The 21,704-nt window shown below is 34.3% G+C and overlaps 2 protein-coding genes across 6 annotated transcripts; one reads left to right on the forward strand and one right to left on the reverse strand.

Annotated features, from left to right (window-relative positions):
• The first annotated feature begins 2,597 nt into the window (after positions 1–2,597).
• LOC108200004 (vacuolar protein-sorting-associated protein 11 homolog) lies at positions 2,598–10,618 on the forward strand. Of its 2 annotated transcripts, XR_010286260.1 has the most exons (6): positions 2,599–2,917; positions 3,752–3,928; positions 4,011–4,337; positions 4,424–6,160; positions 8,627–9,041; positions 10,478–10,618. XR_010286260.1 is itself a non-coding variant. In XM_017368054.2 (5 exons), the coding sequence occupies exons 1-5, from the start codon at positions 2,696–2,698 to the stop codon at positions 8,972–8,974; spliced, it is 2,811 nt and encodes a 936-aa protein (XP_017223543.1). In that variant the 5' UTR covers positions 2,598–2,695; the 3' UTR covers positions 8,975–9,287. The 2 variants fall into 2 exon arrangements, 1 of the variants encoding a protein (XP_017223543.1); XM_017368054.2 differs by lacking the exon at positions 10,478–10,618 and having other exon boundaries at positions 2,598–2,917; positions 8,627–9,287.
• Positions 10,619–12,967: 2,349 nt separating this feature from the next.
• Positions 12,968–20,378, reverse strand: LOC108197136 (uncharacterized). 4 transcript variants are annotated; one of them, XM_017364648.2, is made up of 9 exons: positions 20,238–20,378; positions 19,466–19,514; positions 19,050–19,137; positions 15,286–15,465; positions 14,952–15,128; positions 14,502–14,675; positions 14,260–14,414; positions 14,032–14,158; positions 12,968–13,260 (listed from the first exon to the last, which is right to left on the reverse strand). In XM_017364648.2, the coding sequence occupies exons 2-9, from the start codon at positions 19,489–19,491 to the stop codon at positions 13,249–13,251; spliced, it is 939 nt and encodes a 312-aa protein (XP_017220137.1). In that variant the 5' UTR covers positions 19,492–19,514; positions 20,238–20,378; the 3' UTR covers positions 12,968–13,248. The 4 variants fall into 4 exon arrangements, with proteins under 4 accessions (XP_017220137.1, XP_017220139.1, XP_063938742.1 ...); XM_017364650.2 differs by having other exon boundaries at positions 20,232–20,354; XM_064082672.1 differs by having other exon boundaries at positions 13,034–13,260; positions 19,050–19,164; positions 20,238–20,376.
• Positions 20,379–21,704: the final 1,326 nt, after the last annotated feature.

Below are 21,704 nucleotides of genomic sequence, written 5' to 3' on the forward strand. Positions count from 1 at the left end.
ATTAGAAATTTTAGAACACGAACTATAAATTAGGGGTGTCAAACGGATAAAACGGATACGGATTTGCCCGTATCCGTATCCACCTACTCAAAATCGGATCCGGATACGGATACATAAATTTTAGGATAAAAAGATCTGTATCCGTATCCGGCCGGATATTATCCGGATACGGATAATATCCGTATCCGCTTTTTCAAATATCACCAAAAATCAAATATGCATTCTGATATTAATTAAAAAAAACATATTTTGAACCGTTCAACAGCAAATGTATACCGAGTCAGAAATTAATAACATACTTTAACAGGAATTTGGGCATTCAGGCCAAATATTTCGAACAAAATATTAATTTTAACAACTTAAAATCACAAAACAACACTATCCGCAACAATTTTAAAAAGAAAAAACTTGATGAATATAGTTCCATTTTCTCCATTTGCAAGATACTTAATGTTTCTTTTTTATTTTAAATATTAATTCTTTTTCAAAATTTATATGATAAAATAAAAATATTAGTAAATAATAAATTTATATAAGTATTATTATATACATATAATAATAATTTCGGATACGGATATTTTCGGATACAGATACACCTATATCCATATCCGTATCTGCAAACCCCGGATTCGAATACGGATACTATCCATTTTATTCCGGATACGGATTATATCCGCTTTTTCCCTGATACGGTAAAGGATTTTTCGGACGGATATCGGATCTTTCGGATTTTTTTGACAGCCCTACTATAAATAATGAATATATATTATATATATAGATAGAGAAAATGACTTAAATATCATATTTTTTAGATATAAGTGCCTAAAATATCAGATTTCATATTGTGTGTCCAAAATACCTAAATAGGCTCGCATATAGAGCATGCGCATAAGGTCTGGTGCTCTAGAGTATTGCAAAAGCAGCAAACTGTAATTTTATTATATGCCCAGACATGTGTGTCATGGAAGCTCTCATATCACACAACACCTTTTTAGGAATAATATGTGTGCAGGAGGCATTTTTTAGGAAGACCGTGTACTGGAATAAAGATACACGCATGTTGAACATGCGCTTGTCTCGTGCTCGCATATTGATGAAGTTGTTGAGAAGTAAGTATAGTGTTTATGTATAGTCTAAAAAATGATGACAACACGATGATAAAAGAAGCACAAGAAGGTTTATGTCAATCCCACCAAATGCAAATAGTCGCATCGTGCGAATGCGTGCAGGTACAATGTTAGAAGAAACACGCATATGAAATATGCGTGTCTTGGCATTTAGAGATGTGGATCATGCATATAATAAACTACTCGCATCATATATCTGTGCAACTGATAGACGCATGTGTGATATGCGTATTTAAATGATTATTTAAGTCAGTTTTTCCGATTCATGATATTTTGGGCACTGAATGTTGAAAAAACAGTAAATTTGGCTTTCACCCTATATATATATATATATGATTTTAGTTGGTGTTTTGTTACGGATCTCTTGATTATAAAACAAATTAGTATCATTTTGTATAAAAGAAATGTAGCTGATCAACATATAATATATTGTAGTATGTTGATAAAAAAAAACACATCAACGAGTGAAGTTTTTAACAAAATAGGTATTTTGCAATTTTGCAGTTAAAAGGATAGGTTGATTTATTGATATAGTTTCTGATTTATCGTTGGACGTGTAGTTAGGATGACAAATATGACATCCCCAGACCACATCATGTGGATCTAAATTATTACCACACCAACTTTGACGTATTTATTTAACCTATAACTCTCGCCCCGCAAGTTTAAGGTCGATAGTCGACATACAAGTCTGTTTATCAAGTTATTACAATACAACTAGGAAATTACGTCCGCGCTTCGCGAGCTCTCATTAAAATTGTTTAATAATTTCTAAAATTTGCAAATTTTCAATATTGTTACAAACATCTGCATAAAACTATGATGAGCGCGATTACCATCCTTACCATGATTATTTTCATTATTTCTACGATGATTTTCCAGCTCCGGATTTTAATCCCAAAAAAAAATCTTTATACTTATTGAGACTGATGACCAAAAGAAAATAGTTAAAAATTAATTTAACATCTTCCAAACCAAAAGAAATGCAACCCAAATCATGTTCACCTTTTATTTTCTAGTTAGAATCATTACATCGCAGTCTTCTATTTTAATTAACATTTCCAAATTTATTTTTAATTATTTATTATTCAAATTATAAAATATTCTCTTCTTCACTTCTATTTATAATTCTCTATAAGACTCTTTATTCTCTTTAAATTTGTACATATTAATTTTATTATCATTTAGCTTATATATGTTGAGTATGGACACCACATCATTCCTAACAATAAACTCATCATCGATTAATTTTCTTTTATAAAAAATTAATATTATAATTTAATTGACAGCACGAAATGAAACAGTTTTAAAAAAGTTGATATTATAATTACACACATAAACACATAAATTTGTTTATGTTCTAATAATTTCATTGGTATATATTATTATTATTTATTATTATTATTATTATTATTATTATTATTATTATTATTATATTTTATATTTAACTAACTGTATTGAGACTACTTGACCAGTCCTCCGTTGTGTACATTCTGTTAACCATAACTTTAGCAGCTACATCAAACACACACCTGTATCTTCCCTTTTCTCGGAAACTTAAATCTCCAATGTATCAATGGAGGAAATTCGACTTCTTCGAGGACAAATACGGCGGCAAAACCTCCGTCCCCGACGAACTCACCGGCGCATTAAACTGCTGTTCTAGCGGCCGTGGAAAGATCGTCGCCGGCTGCGACGACGGCACCGTTGCTTTGCTCGATCGTGGATTTAAATACAATTACGGCTTTCAAGCTCACACTTCATCTGTTCTTTTTCTCCAACACCTTAAGGTCTTTTTTCTCCACTTTTCTCTTCTCTTTTTAAGCTAATTTATGTCATTTTTAATTTTATCTAAACACTTGCAGTTTTGTTTATTGTTTGTTTGATAGTTAGATTTCTTCATGCTTTTGTTGTTATTGTTAGTTATTCGATGTGGAACTTCACGGTTTCGTTATTGAAAAGGTGAATCAAGGTTTTAGGTGATGTACTAAAATGAGGAATGAGAAGGAATGGAGCATTTTTTCATAAAATGGAGGGTTTGAACTCTAGTTAAGAGTGATAGAAATGGAATGGTGGAAGGATGAAATTATTAAACATTCAACTAAATTTCGTTCCATTCCCTCCATTTTCATTCACCCCAACCAAACACAACATTAGAGATCAAGGTGACTAGTTTAGGAAGAGAATTTGCATTGAGGTGAATTTTTGAGGTTTATGTTATATTGTCTGGTAAAAGTACTTTTGTTTAGCATTGTTATATTTTTCGTTAGTGTTATTAATTTAATTATGAAAAGTTATAGGGTTTCGAGACTGAACAGTTACACTAGTAATGAGTAATGTTGCATTATGTAAAATGTACTCTTACGAGATTAGAAGTGAACCCGTCTAAAGAGAGATGTAAGCATTCGCGATTAGTATTTTTATATCTTATTATTATTATTATTATTTTCATTTTATTGTTATAATTATATTATTATTATTATTAGAATTAAAATTACTTGATTAATGAATACCTGGCACTTACACTAGTATAACAGATTAAGTGATGTTGAGTTTTTCAAATTTTTTGTTGTTGCATTCAGATACTTACTGTGCTTACTCTGCTTTTGTGTTCTTGTTAGCAGCAACGGAATTTTCTTGTTACTATAGGTGAAGATGAAGAAATATCTTCTAGATTACCAGTTGTTTGCCTGAAAGTGTTTGATCTTGATAAGCCTCTGAATGCCGAGGGCCCGAGCACATCGAGTCTGGATTGCATACAGATATTGCGAATATTCACTAAACAGTTTCGTGAAGCTAAGGTACAAGGCTTATATCTGACAGTCTGTTAATTATGGGAGAAAGGTTTAACATTTTTTCATCTTATTATTTCAATTTGTGCAGGTAACATCATTTTTAGTTCTAGAGGAAGCTCCACCTATATTACTCATTGCTATTGGGTTAGACAATGGTTGCATTTATTGTATTCAAGGGGACATTGCACGCGAGCATATAAAGAGATTCACGCTTCAAGTTGATTCTACCTCAAATATTAATAGCCAGTTGCCAATAACAGGCCTTGGATTCCGGGTTGATGGTCAATCTCTTCAACTATATGCAGTCACTCCATCTTCAGTAAGCTTGTTTAATTTGGCAACTCAACCAAGAAGCCGGCAGAACTTGGATCATATTGGATGTGGTATCAATAGTGTTGCAATGAGTGATCGCATGGTATATCCCACTTCTTTATATGTTTTTATAGTTAAAATATATGTCTCTGCTACTTTCCTAAATTTCAATGCCTATCCCACTTTCAGGAGCTGATTATCGGTCGACCAGAGGCTGTATACTTCTATGAGGTTGATGGTCGGGGTCCTTGTTGGGCCTTCGAGGGAGAAAAGAAATTCGTTGGGTGGTTCCGTGGATACCTCTTATGTGTTATTGAAGATCACAGAAGTGGCACGAATACTTTTAATGTGTATGACCTGAAAAACAGGCTCATTGCACATAGTATTGCTGTAAAAGAAGTTTCTCACATGCTTTTCGAGTGGGGTAACGTGATACTTATTATGAAAGACAAATCAGTGTTATGTATCGGGGAAAAGGACATGGAAAGCAAGTTGGACATGCTTTTCAAAAAGAATCTATATACTGTAGCTATTAATCTTGTTCAAAGTCAACAAGCTAATGCTGCTGCAACTGCTGAGGTGCTAAGGAAGTATGCAGATCATTTATATAGCAAACAAGAGTTCGATGAGGCTATGTCCCAGTATACACACACCATCGGTCATCTTGAACCTTCATATGTAATACAGAAATTTTTAGATGCACAGAGAATATACAACCTTACTAAATACTTGGAAAAGCTGCACGAAAAGGGGCTTGCTTCCAAAGACCATACCACTCTCCTGCTGAATTGTTATACCAAATTAAAAGATGTTGAAAAGCTGAATGCTTTCATAAAGAGTGAAGATGGGGAACTAAAATTTGATGTGGAAACCGCAATAAAGGTCTGTCGAGCTGCCAATTATCACGAGCATGCAATGTATGTTGCAAAGAAGGCTGGGAGGCATGAGTGGTACTTAAAGATCTTACTTGAAGACCTGGGTAGTTATGAAGAAGCATTACTATATATTGCAAGTCTTGAACCAAGTCAAGCTGGGGTTACGGTAAAAGAGTATGGGAAAACACTTATAGAACACAAACCTGAGGAAACAATTGAGATACTCATGAAGCTTTGCACAGAGGAAGACGAAGCAGCCAAAAGAGAGGCTTCAAATGGTACATATGTATCTATGGTGCCATCTCCAGTTGATTTTCTTAATATCTTTGTCCACCATCCACATCCACTAATGGACTTTCTTGAGAAATACACCGACAAAGTAAAGGATTCACCGGCTCAGTTAGAAATTCATAACACGCTATTGGAGTTATATTTATCTAGTGACCTGAATTTTCCATTACTCTCACAAGTTGATGTAGAACAAAATAGTGATTTTGGAGTTAAGGGGTCATTAGTAGGTGTCGTACCTGATGTGAAGGACCTAAAAGGGGGGAAAGATTGCGAGAGATTTCAAAAGGGGCTTCGTTTACTGAAGGATGCATGGCCAACAGATCAGGAGAATCCTATTTATGATGTTGATCTTGCTATAATACTTTGTGAAATGAATGCGTTTAGAGAAGGACTCCTGTATTTATATGAGAAACTGAAACTTTATAAAGAAGTGATTGCTTGTTACATGCAAGCACATGACCATGAGGGTTTAATTGCATGCTGCAAGAGACTTGGAGATTCTGGCATGGGAGGTGACCCTTCTCTTTGGGCAGATTTGTTGAAGTACTTCGGTGAACTTGGAGAAGAGTGTTCCAAAGACGTTAAGGAAGTTTTAACTTATATTGATAAAGATAATATCTTGCCTCCAATTATAGTTCTTCAAACTCTTTCAAAAAACCCATGTCTTACTTTATCTGTCGTTAAAGATTATATAGCTCGAAAGCTGGACCAGGAATCAAAACTAATTGATGAGGATCGCAGAGCAACAGAAAAGTATCAGGTTAAATATACGAACCTTTATCATTTATGTGATGCTTTTTCTATGCTAAAAGCGTGATTTTGTCAGATAAAGGAATTGGTTACTTTAGCATTTTGTTGCGATTTAAGCCTGTGATTCTATCTAGTTGAGAAAGAGGTGTAAAGAACACGCGTCACTTATACAGTCTCCATGAAATACGAAGAGCCCATTTTAAATTTCTTGAGTCCAAAGTAGAGAGTCCATCATTAATATAACTATGAAATTTGACTGAAACAAGATGCTTAATTTTAGGGGTGTTCATCAAACCACCCCTAAAATTAAATGCATATTGAGTAAAATTACTGATAAATTTAGTTAAAACCGTTTTACAATAATCGAAGTGGGCGAAGTGTGCGAATTGACGAAAGATCAGAGTTATAGATAACAGAAGTGAACCATCCTATAAGTTAGGAGCCATTGATGAGCTATAGACTTAGTGTTTAGATTTAGATCTATATGACTATTTGATTCTTAGGACTTCAATTTATGGTAAATTAATAAATATTTGGGTGATTTGAAATAAAATATATAATTGTTTTTTGTTTTGTTCAAATGTATTTTGGACTTTTGGTTTGGACCTAATCTGCTCCATTAAAAAAAATTGAAGATGAAAAACATAAAAAGAATTATTGATGAGCTCGACTTGACTTGAACTTGGTATCTAACTCGACTCAACTCGGTAACAACTCGAACTCCACTCGGTCATTAACGAACTCGAGTTTGAACATAATAAACTGATTGATAAGCTATTCGAATTTGGCTCGACTAGGTAAGAAAAAACTCGACTCTAACTCGAACTTGGTAAAATTTGACTCGGCTGGATTGGTTCACAGCCCTATGTACTAGTGCTAAATCTATATTCTTTAGCGGTGTGCACTTGAAACTGTTAGCATTGTGATGAAGATTTGAGATCTTAATTGTTTCCAGAACACAAGCTTTGTTTTTAGGAATTACATCGTATTGGCATATTAGGTATTTTTATTTTCTCCAATACTATGCAAGTTCACATGATTTCTACTTTTGAAATTATATATATCATTGATTGAAATACTATCATTCTTAATAATAAGACTTGATCAATTGGAAACACTCCTCTCTTTTAAAGGAATTGCATATAAGATAATTTTTTGCCTAGACTATCTTATCCTCTCACTTGTATGCATATAAGATAATTTTTCCTAGACTATCTTACCCCTATTACTGGTAACTTAATAGTAATAGGCCACTCCCTTTTGCCATTATTAATTTTGACATGATGATTTGTTAAATATTTGTAAGATTTCCCGCTGCGGAATAAGATAGATATAATTACTATGCCTGGATATAGAAAATGAGATGACTGGTTTATTGGAAATAGCTAGAGGGTGTTAATGTCTGAAACTGAATTGATATCTTAAAGTAAGTCCAGTGCTAGATGTAAAATAACTATAGTCATTGCTATAATATGGCACCAAATGGGACTTGCACTCCAGTGCTAGTTGCATTTTGCAACTCAATCGTTCCAACTTTTTATCAACTTTTTGTCCATCTCTCCCACTTCCATTTAAAGTACAACTTGCATTTCATATATAGTGAATGATGATGTGGCTAGGATGCATAAACATCCTTGGTTGCAATTTTGAAACCAGCTATGCATTTATGCATATTTGCATCTTAACATGCAACTCCTTTGGAGTTTGTATCATTTTGCACTTGGTTCCAATTTCCAAATTATACCAATGCAACCAGGTTTGGTATTGCATTGGACTTTGTCTTGTAGTACTTGGCTCGGTGGCTGACTTGGTACAGATCTAATCTTTCAAGTCATATTTTTCCCAAGAATGATTAATCCCAAATAACTTTTTCAGTAAGAAATAACGGACTGAATATTTTGAGGATCAGTCCTCCAGTTCCAAACTGAATCCTTAAAAGCAGATATCATACAAGTGCGGAGAGCGTAGCCGGGATTCTGGGACATTTAGCCTCAATAATTTTACTCATCCTACTGTGGCTTTTTGACATTTGAAACCTGATGCATACAAGAATATGTACAAAACCTTATATATATACAGATAGAATACTGGTTTTCAGATGTATAACCTTTCAGCAAGCTAATATTCCCAAGAGGCCAAGATGCTATTGGTAATTGGTTTTTGATATTTTGCAACGTGTCCAGTATCAATTACCGATACAAATGTTTATTTAGATAGATAATAGGGTTTTAAGCATACCTTTCTTAAATACTTTATTGTCTTAAAATTAAAAGACTTCAGATTTTGATAAAGTATTTTAGTTCCTATAATGTTAGTGTATCTTGTTTTTTGGTTATTCTTCCATCTGAATGATACTATTTTCTAGCTATCATTTCTTCTTGATGAGATTGTAACCTGTTGCTAAAATTCCAAAGATTCCTTAACAGAAAAAAAGGTATATGCATTCATAATGAATTTCCTTATTCCTAATTTACAGGAGGAAACATTAGCAATGAGAAAAGAAATCCATGATCTGAAGACTAATGCCAGAATCTTTCAGCTCAGTAAGTGCACAGCTTGCACATTCACCCTCGACTTACCTGCAATCCACTTTATGTGCATGCATTCATTCCATCAACGTTGTGTTGGGGATAATGAAAAAGAGTGTCCAGAATGTGCTCCTGAGTACAGATCTGTCCTGGATATGAAGAAAAGGCTGGAGCAGACTTCTACAAGTCAAGATCAGTTTTTTCAAAAAATTAAGAACTCAAAAGATGGGTTTTCGGTGATTGCTGAGTATTTTGGGAAGGGGCTGATTAGCAAAACTGCAATTGGGTCTGGCTGACACCCTTAGTTGAGGCAGAGCTTCTGTTGGCTTTTGGGTACTGTACTTCATTACTACTTTTTCAGTGGTATTGTTCTCTCCTTATACATCTTTTCTTATTTGTTACGTTACGTGTTTAGAATCTCCGAGACCCGAGTTACATCATACTTGTGAGGAGACTCTGGTATTGTGCGTTTATTTAGATTGGACCATAGAATGATCTAGTAGCGTGGCTTGTTTGGTTGTTGTCTCCTCAGTAGTTAATTATTTATTCTCATTTTTCGTCAGTTCACTTATTGAGATTCTAGTGGTATATATAATATGATTATTGAGATTCTAGTGGTGTATATGTGACTTAAGTTTGCTTGTGCAAGTTGTCATGTCAAGTTAACAATATAAGTGATATCATGGGGTGTTTTATCTGATATAGAAGTCCATTTTTTGATACTCAATGTTCTAGTTGTGTTCTCTAATTTCATTACCATCTTAGCCTTATCCAATCAATGAGGTGAAGTGGAATCTTTATTAGCATTACATTACACGCTAGTTAATAATGCGTTTTTATTAAATGTGAACCTGATCCATTTTTATTAATCTTTTTTCACTCAATACGGGCATATGAAATATTAGCCAACACTAAAGCCAGTAACATAAACTGTTATGGTAGATCTAATTTACAATGGACTACCAGCATCAATAATTATCTTAAAACAGATATGAGGATATATCACAAAGAACTGAATTTCAAACACACACGTTATTATTCCACACAACTGATACACTTCTTTCCTGGACTGTGTAAGTTCCGACTAATATACAAGTAATATGTTCTTTGTTGAAACATAGTTCAGAACATGCTCTTACACTTTGTTGTTTTATGAAAGTCAATAATTGAAACCACTCGTCAACCCAAGTTGTTCATTCTTTTTTTTTTTTCAATCTTATTTTCATTACGGCGCATCAGATCAAAGTTTATATTATAGTTCAACACCAATCCACCTGAAAGTTAGAACTTCTACATGTACTAAACTCGCTTCGGTCAGAGGTAATACAGAGTAAATGTACAGTGAGAGTGAAACAAATCACTTTTTCGGTTAGGCTTGTAGATACCGGCACACTGGTTGGCTGGGGAGTAAAACAGATTATTTTTGTCTGTTAGGTTGATAAGATCATAAGAAAGGAAATATAATAATAAGATAGAAGGCCAAACAAACAAGAAGTAAAAAATATAAATTTTTTAACTCATATATTACAGTCCTGGGACGAACCAGTCAGGAAGTTAAGAGAAGAATAACCCGGGAACTGCTTCGAAAGAATAACACCAAGAACTTGATCGTCTCTTTGAATAGAACCCTTTCCTTTCACTTTGTTCCTTCAGGTATGTACGATTGCCTGTTTTTTTTTTATTCGTTACTAAAACTCTAATATTAGCTACTATCCAGTTTTTGCATATTTGTTCATTATTTGTTATCTTTAAGCAGCATGTGTTATCTCCAACTTATGTAGTCAATAGATGTAACGTAGGCGACCATTTATGCTACCCAGTAACAAATGGCATGCTAACCAAGCATATTGGTCCATGGGTCCCTTCGAAGTTGGAAGTTACAGAACTGATCAGAGCTATTTGTGTCAGTTGAGTCCTTGACGGATAAATTTCTGGAAATAGGTCGAGCAGCATGTTCAATATAAAAGGTAGCGGTTTATAATATTTCAGGCGTTGGATGTTGTTTGTGTAGTTGTGTAAACGGTGAATTTCTTATATCAAATGTCTGCGCATTATGTTTATTTTACCACAGCAATATAACCTTGTGAGGTACTCTCGACTTTTTTGACAAATGGTTTCAGCCTGCTACAGTATTTTTTATATGGGTTTGGGTACCCAAGAATCATATCAAGTATTGAGAGGAGGGACAGGTTCATATTTGATACGTCGTGTCTGTATATAAATTGCAAGAGCGAGTGGAAGTATGAAGGTGGACAGATAATGGGACTGCTAAATGTTAAGTGCAGAACTATTAACTAGATGTTGCTTTTATTTTCAAGTACAAGCCTGTGATAGTTGAAGTATGTAGTGAGATATATCGTCAGCTTTAACAAGCGTATAATTAGCATGATATCTACACTCACACATATGAGATGGATAGCAGAAAGTTCATTGTTAACACAGAATATACCGTTTGACTTTGACCCAAAAATCTGAATAGAAAACTTTCTTGATCTACTAGTTTATAACTTCTAAACGTGATACTTTTTAAAACTAACTGTCAAAAACTTACTGAAACCACAATAGATAGTTTTTTTGCACCTCGTGTTGTGGATGTATAAAAGAGCAAAAAAATAAATCTGGATGAAATATATAAGATGTGTGTGCAGAAGCATAACTAGAAAGTGAGTCGGATGGATCTGGTGAGAAGAAAAGGGTGGTACACCCAGAAGTCCAAACGTAAACCAAAAGTTAGTTTTGCAAATATATCCAGAATCAAACCAATCACCAAAATTACTGAGCAAATAAACTGCAACCACTTGCAAATAGACTGTTATTGAATACGACTTAGAAGTATCTGACGAATAGCAGTTTAAGGCACCTAAGGTTTGCCTTCGCTTATGAGTGAGTAAGATTAAGTCATGCAAGATCAGAGATAGTAAAGCATATGCTAGTAACCTTCTAGATAGGACAAGGGAATATTCCACAGCTTCAATGTTGCCGTCTGATATAATTACAAAACCAGGAACAAAACCATTATATATATATATAGAGTCATGCTCCAGTGAGAACCAATGTTATTGTGAGATATGAGATCCAATCTTAACCACTCATTTTAGATCTCATTTATACCTTATATCAAATTATCAATCTTTCACCATAAATTAATTTTTAAAATTTAAATATTTTATCACCATCTTCATTCTAATTCCACCATCAGCCACCACCGACCACCATTTCCGGCCACCAACACTTCCGGCGACCACCAAAAAATCACCACCGTCAAACCGAAAATCACCATCGTAAAACAAAAAATCAGCGCTGTGAAAACAAAAATCACCACCAGAAAACGAAAATCACCACACCCAACCGCTATTCATGCCCACAAATCCGGCCACCAGCTCCATGCCTCCATTCATCCACTCCGGTCACTAACTTCATAACAATAATCACCAGATTTTATTGTAAATTCTAACAATAATCACCAATTACCACCACCATCACCATCTACAAACCATCACCACTATCTACAAACCCCCGAAATCTGAAAAAATCACCGATTACAAAATAAAATCACTAGAAATGAACTCCGGTAACCAACATAATAATAATAATCACCAGATTTAATTATAAATCATAATAATAATCACTGATTACCCCCACCACTATCTACATACCACACCACCATCTACACCTTCAAATCTGAAAATTTTGGTGCTAAAATTCAAAAAGGCGGGTTGGCTGTAGTGTGACGGCGACTACTCGCCGGAGTTGCTGATGAAGTTGCGGCGGGGCAGAGAGACGGCGGCACGAGAGAGCGCCGAGAAGTGCGTGCTGTTCTTCCATGAGAGAGAGCGGCAGAGGCTTGCGGAAAGATGAAGGTGAAGCCGCCATTAAAATGAAAAGGTCGCAACTCTCCCTTTCCACCGCCATCAACGAGCATCTTTCTGCCAACGCCGCCAATCTCCACCGCTGATAGATCTTAAAAGAACAGATCTTGTTATTTTCCGGCGACGGCAGTGGCCGGGGTTTGACGGGTGCGAGAAGCGTGGAAGGATGGATTGGTGTTGTACTGTGGTGGGTGGGTGGATGAGGTGAAATAGAAAAAATAAGATTTAAAATAGTGATTGTGTGGTTGTGTTTTAATTTAGGGATAAAAATGTGTGGCTGAGATTAGATCTCATATCTCACATTAGTTGGGGTTCTCATTTGAGCACTTGCCTATATATATATATATATATATATATATATATATATATATATAGGCAAGTCTCTCCAGGAGTTGGGTTTTTAACGATCAAACTGACAAGTTGAAAAAAGTGAAGTCCACTAGCATATTCTAGTAAAAAAATTTGTTTGAATCCTTAGTCCTTGCATTACCAAAATGATAAGTTTGCATTCTCATCAATTTCAAGAACATTTAAAATGACTTCATACTCAAAAATCCTAAAGAATTTATCAGTAGTAGACCCTCAAAGTCTTGCAGGCCAAACGAATGTCCTATAATGCATGCCACAGAGATCTCACATCCACCTTGCATTTGTAAGAACAAAGTACTTCATCTAGGAAAGATTTAATCCACTTTTCTTTTTTAATGCTTCCGCTGTAATAAGACAATGTTGTCAGTTAATTCTTCGAGTTAATGAAAGTTACTAGCTTTAGTGAATATATGCATGTATCTTATTTGGGAAAAAGGACTAACAGTTAAATACATACATATATATATGCATACATATCACATACATATATGCATATATATATATACATATACATATATATATAGATATATATATATATATATATGTATATATATATATATAAGAAGAAGAAGAAGATAAAAACATCTGCAATTCTGCACCATATTCTACTAGAAGTAGCCATTAAAACGTGAACAGAAGAATGATTATATTTTCATTTAATTTTTGAATTTATCAATGCTAAACACCAAGGGTCATATTGCTGGTAAATTAGTAGGTTGACTATAAAATTTTCTCAAGAATTTTGCAAGTTCGAAAGGCCATGCCAAATTTATTTACTGAAAACAAATTTACTCCCAAAAAATTAAGCATTGAGTTCAAAACTACTCGTTTCCAAGGTCAATTCAGCATTATAACTTTGACAGATCACGTGGCGTACAATTGTAAACATGCTTCGTGTCTAGTGTCACATATGGGCCTCATACAAAGAAATCATGATACTCCAGATGTACTAACTTACCAAAACACAGGCCACATACAAGTGACAACAAGTTTGTCTTGGAGATTAGTATTTCACACTCAAGGAATGGGATATAACAAGGTAATTAGCCAAAATATATCACTGAAAATTTAATTTAGACACAAGTACATTACATTATGTCCAGTTACCATCTTACCTTGCGTTTGTTGAACTTTCTTTCTCTATAACCGTCATTCTCAAAGCCTGAAGTTTGCCCATCAGTGTTGTGCTCGAAAGGTAATGTTTTGATCTCATCGAAGAAACTCTCTGTGAAAGCTTGCATACTAGGAAACAAGTAAAAAAGCAATCAACACAAGATAAATGATTTAAAATTCGCAGAGTCGATACAACAAAAGTTATTATACATGAAGAAAATTGAACATACCCATTTCTGGACTTCTTCATATGTTTCATCTTCTTTTTCTCCGATTTTGTAATAGGAGCACGAGTAAATAGCTCTTCCTCTATACGCGATTGTGCTTCCAACCTCTCTTTGTACTTAGTAACCTCTATACTTTCAGTTCCGACCATCTCTCTCACCTACATTTCCAGTTAGCAGTAGACTTATGTAAGCATTAACCAAAGAAATGCAAAGTTGGTGTACCATGAACTCAAGTTATATATCACCTCTTCTGGCCTTCCCTCGAGATCATTCATCATATCTCTCATGTAAACGCTCTGCCCAGATTCTCGAAGAGCTTGTCTCTCCTTTCTCAGAACATTTCTTTCCTGTCTTGTCTTCTTATCTTCTTCCATCATAGTAGGTACAATTTTCGGTATTTTATAAACTCCAATGCTATCCTGAAGCCAATGAAATGGAAATACATATAAATACAATAATACAATCTACAGTGTTTTTTTTTTTTTGCATAAACATATCAAGTGCTTTAGCTCAAAAAGAATATCAAATGCAAAGGAGGAAAAGGAGAAGGAGAAGGAAGCTGCACAATCATTATCTTCGCCATATACATTTTTCACTTCCTCTTTCATTTGTCCTAAACCCTTAATTCACAACACACTTACATGTCGAGTTTAAGTTTTTATATGCCATACTGCTTTACAATGCCTTTGACTTACCTCGGCAACATTCGTTTTGAGAGCAAGCATGTCAGGGTTAGGACGATACATCAGTGGATCTTCCGTCTTCTGACTGGAATCTTCTTCCTTCTCATTCAAACCCACATCCACTTCGCTGCCAGTAAGCCTTGTGAGCTTCTGTATTTGATATTGCAACTTTTTGTCTATGGGCCGAATCTGCAGATAACAAATTAAAAGAAAAGGATAAATTATGAATTAAACCTATCAAACTGTGTCCATATTAGTGGCTGACAATGGGATTTGAGTCTTGCACTTTCAGCAGCAATTATGTACACGAGTGAACCAATAAAACATATGGAGATGATAATCATACCTTTTCCAAGAATAATCTAATCTCCACCAGGCTCCTAACAACAGGATGCCCCTCTATTGATAAGCCTTTTGTCTTGCGGAGCAAATAGTAAACTAGTGACTGGCAATAATTAAGTAGCAATAAGTTCTTGGCATCAAGATAGCTTATCCCATCTGCTGTTGGCAATTTATCAGCTTTGACCTGATGAACACAGTATATGACAAAATCAAGCATGGAAGGGTTACTTATTATTACTAATGAGATAAAGGAAAAGTAGCATTACATTTTATTTATCATTGCCGTTCTTAAATGTGAGCATACTAATTATAAACTGCGACAGCTAAGATACTGCATATTGCTGCAGTAGTACGTAATGATGAGGAATGACAGCCTTTAAGGATTTATGATGCATGTGAAACTGTTCTCACCTAAAATGACAATGTTAGGAATCAGCTTAGTAGTAGTCTATAGTAGTATGGGGTAACAGTAGTAAGGGTAATAGAGTCATTTACTATCCTAGAGTTAGTTACAAAGTTCATGGTCTATAAATAAGTGTTAAATCATGTACTTTGAGATTATGCATGATGAATATATGAAAATGGAACTTGTTCTTCAAGTTTCTCTTCTCATCCAACTCTGATCTATCTGAACTCTATTTCTCATCTCCATTTCTGCCTATTTCGTCTCTAATTCTCTATTACCAAGCTGTTATCTTACTTATAAACTCAGAAAACACCAAATATAGTAACAAAACTAGGTCAGAACTCATCAGTTCCTGACAAATTGGTATCAGAGCTCTAAATTATGATCAACTACTGCTTCAGCAGTGCTGTGTGTGTCAAAACAAGCTGAGCGGTTCTAGAACTGATGTAACCACAGTTGTACTCTGAAATCTGTTCATCTAAGTCCAGGTGCTCTGTTCCTGTCTCTCTACTTATAGATTTGTTGAATTTTGTTGTGATTAGGAGATTATGGAGTTAATTCAGTTGTTATAGACTCGTTTTAGTATATTTGTTGAATTCAGTTGTTGCTATTAGAGAAAACACAAAAATCTCAATAGTAGTTTTGGTGGTTAACTGGTATATCAGTGCTCTGTGTTGGTGTTATATTGTGGTAATATAACTGTGTGGTTGAAGTATCGGAGAATTGAGGTTGTTGTGATCGCGTTGTTGTCTGGTGAGTTGAAGTAGTGTATCTAGCTGGAGTTCAATTGGTGCATTGAAGGATTTGTGGTTGTGAAGGTTGTCAGTGCACAACAGGTGTTTGATAGTTTGTGTAAGAGAGTACGTGTGTCGATAATTGCATGTCAATGGAGAGTAGTGACAAAGCCTTTAATGAACTTCTACAAGAAGTTCAACTACAGTTTTTGTGGTTTAGGGAAAAGTCGAGTGGTTTCAGGAATTGGAGGATTTAGTTGCTTTGGCTGCTCAAAAGATGGAGTTATTGAAGAAGAGGGAGGCTCAGAAGAGTAGAAGACCTAGATTGGCAAATCCTTTTGCATCAAAACAAGAAGCGTTAGATTCACATTTCACTCAGTTTGAGGAGTATACTGAGCAAATGAAGGAAACCATGCCATTGTTTATGATAACTCGGGAAGAAGAGATGTCTTCGCCAGAAAATTCAGAACGAAGCCCAGAGGAAAAGTCTGAAATAATTTCTGCAATTTCAGAATATCAGATTGGGGATTCAGTGAATCATCTTGAGTTAAGACCTCCTAAGTTTGAAGGTGCTAGAGTCTTCGAGTCATCACATGATTGTGAGCACCTTGTGGCTGTTGAACTTATCTATAATGACCCTGTCTAAGATGAAATCCCATGTGAAGATAAAGAAGATTGGTAATCAGAGAAAATCATTTGTGTAGCTTTGGACCTGGAGGATTCCTTTAAGCCCAAGCAGAATTATGACGGCAATTCTGTTGGTGCTAAGGTGTGGGAATGTATTTCTGACTCTATGGAACCCTCTCCATCAATTTTTCCTTCTGCCGTTGCATATATGCCTACAAAAGTACCTGATGAGGTTGGCAATGTTGGAAACTTATCAGAAAAGCAGGATAAACTTTTTGGTATAAACTTTTTGGTGTAAACAACATATTTGATTGTTCTCTGGAGACCAAGTTGTTCGACAAGGATACCAAAAGAAAGACAACAAGAAACGAAATTGGAGATGAATTGAATATCTTTATCACAAAGGAGGGAAGTGAAGAAGATAGTGACATGAAGTTATGGTTCTCTGGACAGGATGATATGACTAAGATTGTAGATAGTTACAAAGTTGAGAAAAGACAAGGTACCGACGAAGTAGTATCTTCTATGAACTTTACCAACATGAGAGCGATTGTTGAGGCTTTATTTGGCAAAATAATTGACAAAAAATTTCAAACAGCTGACATTCCTTATGGTTTAGGTATGAAATCTTGCAATTTTGGTAAGGCAAACGTGCTTATCTTTGATCCTGGTGGTCAGGTGCAAAATAAGAACTCAAAAGGTGATTATAACGAGTTCAAAGATGTGATTTGTAGTGAGGTGAAGCTAGAAGAAGCTGTTATTCAATTCCCCGTTGGGGGTCAGCTTAGGCATGTGCAGGATCTTGGTTTGAAATTCTTGGCAATAGATCAACTGTTGAAGGAACCTTCTCAATTGCAGAGGAAGGTGTTTATTTTTGAGGTTAGGAATCCAACTAGACAAGGCCAAAATATTCTGAAAGTGAGTGATGGATTCGATCAAATTGACAGTGAGATTAATCAGCAACATGTTGATTCTGTGGAAACTAGGGTGATTGCACTACCCTACAAGTATAAGTACGTGGTACTGGAAGAATGTAAACTTGAAATGAAAAAGTCCATGAGTCCTGAATACCATCAAGCCTAGAAGGAAAGTGTTACAATATACATATTTGATCCAGGAGGAGATATAAGTTGTCTCTGGTGTTTCTACTGGTATTCCAGGACTTCAACACCTCAAGGGAAAAGAGCTTTACTTGAAAGGATAAGTAGACTGAGCAGAGATCTATTTGATTTAGTGGAAAGAAGTTGAGATGCAAGATCAACCATGAGGACATGGTTAATTTTCAAAAGGGGATAAATGTTAGGAATCAGCTTAGTAGTATGGGGTAACAGTAGTAGGGGTAATAGAGTCATTTACTATTCTAGAGTTAGTTACAAAGTTCATGGTCTATAAATAATTGTTAAGTCATGTACTTTGAGATTATGCATGATGAATATATGAAAATGGAACTTGTTCCACAATTCTCTCTAGGATTTCTCTCTCTAGAAATCTATCTTGTTCTTCAAGTTTTTCTTCTTATCCAACTCTGATCTATCTGAACTCTGTTTCTCATCTCCATTTCTGCCTATTTCTTCTCTAATTATCTATTATCAAGCTGTTATCTTACTTATAAACTCAGAAAACACCAAATATAGTAACAAAACTACGTCAGAACTCATCAGTTCCTGACACATAGCTAACTTGCACATTAGCAAGGATGGTAGGAAATGTGGGGCTAGTAAGATGCATGAAACATGTTCCTGGAAATATTGTTCTTTCAGACTTCCACTATTTGGTAGAAAAGAAAATAAGACAGATATTCATGAAAAATGTGAACATTACTTAAGCAAGTGCATACACAGTAATACCACACAAATTTAGGTGGTAATGATTTTCACCAAATAAAATTATAAGTTCAGCTTTTTTCATTTTAATAAGTCTGTAAAGGGGAGCATGAAAACTTTTTATAAAGGAGGTGATGCTAGATATTTAGTAAATACAAACATTTAAATAGATACATACCTTAGCTGTTAAAGCTTGCACCTTATTTGTGACGGCATCTAAACCTTCTTTCATTTCTTTTAGGACTGCAACCAATCGCGGAGCATCTCTGACACAAACAGACATAATAAGTTGGCTACAACAAAAGAGATGTATGGGAAACATTACGGTATGATAAAGACTTTCCAAAAGCAATTTCAACAAATCACTAGTTCAATAACTTAGATGAATCAGATCAACTATCACAAAAATCATATAAATTTCAGTGGAGCAAAAAAGGCCATGGAACTGAATGGTGCAATTCATCCTTTTCACTACATTTTAATATATAAATTGCACAACACAAGCTTCAACATGTAGACAAAACACTAGATTGAAAAAATAAATCTGGTAAATTCATGGTAATCTGAATACAAGACAACAACAGCGCCACTTACCCCTGCAACCCACTTTCGGCACCCATGCCCACTATAAGCCACTAATACTCTGCAACACAAAGATAGAAGAACGCAAAAACAATCAAATTATGAAATTCACTAATATGAAACAGAAAGATAATCACTACCGAACCAATTAATGACAAAGACGACCAAGTCAAGTAGTTATCTCCGGGATATCATCTGGATATAAATATGCTATGTTACAACTTCTGTTAGTTTTTGCACAAAGTGGCATTCACAACAACAAGGGATTTAGAGGGTTCGCTGGCATTTGTTACGGTGCTATTACTCTTGTTGGTATTCACAGTAAGGTGGAAAAGCATTAAAAAAAAGAGAGGATATCTATATCCTCCAAACTACTACAATAAGTAAGCTTCCCAGGCCATAAAAGTGGAAGCCAAACCCAAACAATGGATTATATTAAATCACGGCAAATTCAGCCAAGTATACGAATGTAGTGATTTTACACAAACGTAATGTAATCATAAAGGACTTCAGTGAATAACAAAATACACAACTTGGTCCCAGAGTCAAGTTGGTAATTCTTCTGATTATAAACACAACCCGTGTAAAGATTATTCGAAAAAACCTGGTAAAGCTACTTTTTAAAGATCATACACACAATTCTGGAAAAAAGTTCTCAGCGGACTTTCATCAAACACATATCAAGCATCAACATTACACTAGCTTGAAGTCGAAACAGAAGCTACAGTAACAGAGGCAAATTGCATATGAGTTATACAAGTTAACTAAATTATCTGACCTGTACCTGTAAGAAGAGTGGGTTTGTAGCTTCAGCTGAAGACGATTAGGGCAAAATATGAAACAGGTTCAAGCCGCCGTTATATATGTCTGTCTATGTTCTCGTTCCGGAAAAAAGATATTTCAATTTATAGTTTAATACGGCCACTGATTTTAATTTGTTAGTTAGGGCATATAAATTGGGAGAAAAAAATTACCCGAAGTTTTCATTTTTATTTTAGTTGAATTTTAGACAATAATAATAATAATAGTATAAAGATAAAATAATTAGGTGTTCACACAAATTATATATTTCATTGTAATATTTAAAATATTTATTAGTTGATTAAAAAGATAATGATGATTAAACATATTCTTGTTTAATAAAAACGAAGTATATTAGATGTATTTTTAAGACAAATATTATTCAATTTACAAGTGCTAATAAGGATATATGAGTATGTCACAGAGAAGGGACAAAAAATTATTCATTGAACAAAAATAAAATATACTAATCAAAATTGATATCTAACATGCTTATTTCTTTAATTTATCAGCTATAATATAATTATTCATTTTTAATCGTGTTAATTTGTTAGATATCTACTTATCTATATAATAAGGCAACTAAGGGTAAAAAGTGTCAAGAAAATGGCTGTAAAACGTCTAATATGTCCTTACATATCATATAGTTACAAGAATACCAGCCAAAAATTCATTCAATGCACTAAAATTATTAAATGTTATTGATTACTCTAATTACACATAAAATAATGACATTGATTACGCTTATAATCTTACAGCTTTAATCAATTAACACGAAAAATATTCATGTGTGTTGATTTTTGACTTTTTACTTAAATTTCGCAATCATAATCACTTAATTGATATCCCAAAAATTTCATTTATTTTATACACTTTCAGGTTATTCAATCTTAAACATCGCCAATTTTACGCACTTTCCGGTTGATTCAGTCTTAAACATTAAAAATTATACATTGAGTCCGGATATATCTTAAATATTATCAAAATATTCGAATACAACATACATTTTAAGTACATGAAGACCGGTTATAATAAAAAGAAAATATGAGCATGAGATAAAGGTAGTGATACATTATCCTCTAATCACAATCAAAATATTGAAAATTTTATATGCATTACAAGAATTCTTGTAATATCTTTAAACTTAATTTTGATTTGACAACACGAGCCAATCGTCCAAATATGTTTATGATCCATAATAAATTTTAAAAAATATGGTGATTAATATTATTATTGCTAAATAGTAGATATTATATTTTCACTCGCTTAAACAAAGGAATCAAACTTACATATTTTATAAAAAAACAGATAAATAATACGCATGTTCCAAATAAGATAATTATACAAAAATATGATTTAAAATACAATATAAATTAGCGCCCCGTACCTTGCACGGGTTTTTATGCTAGTTTTTTATTATTTATTTGTTGGATATTATCTCTCAAAAGAA

This window comes from Daucus carota, chromosome 8 (genome assembly GCF_001625215.2).
Source record: "Daucus carota subsp. sativus chromosome 8, DH1 v3.0, whole genome shotgun sequence".
Taxonomy (NCBI): domain Eukaryota; kingdom Viridiplantae; phylum Streptophyta; class Magnoliopsida; order Apiales; family Apiaceae; genus Daucus; species Daucus carota.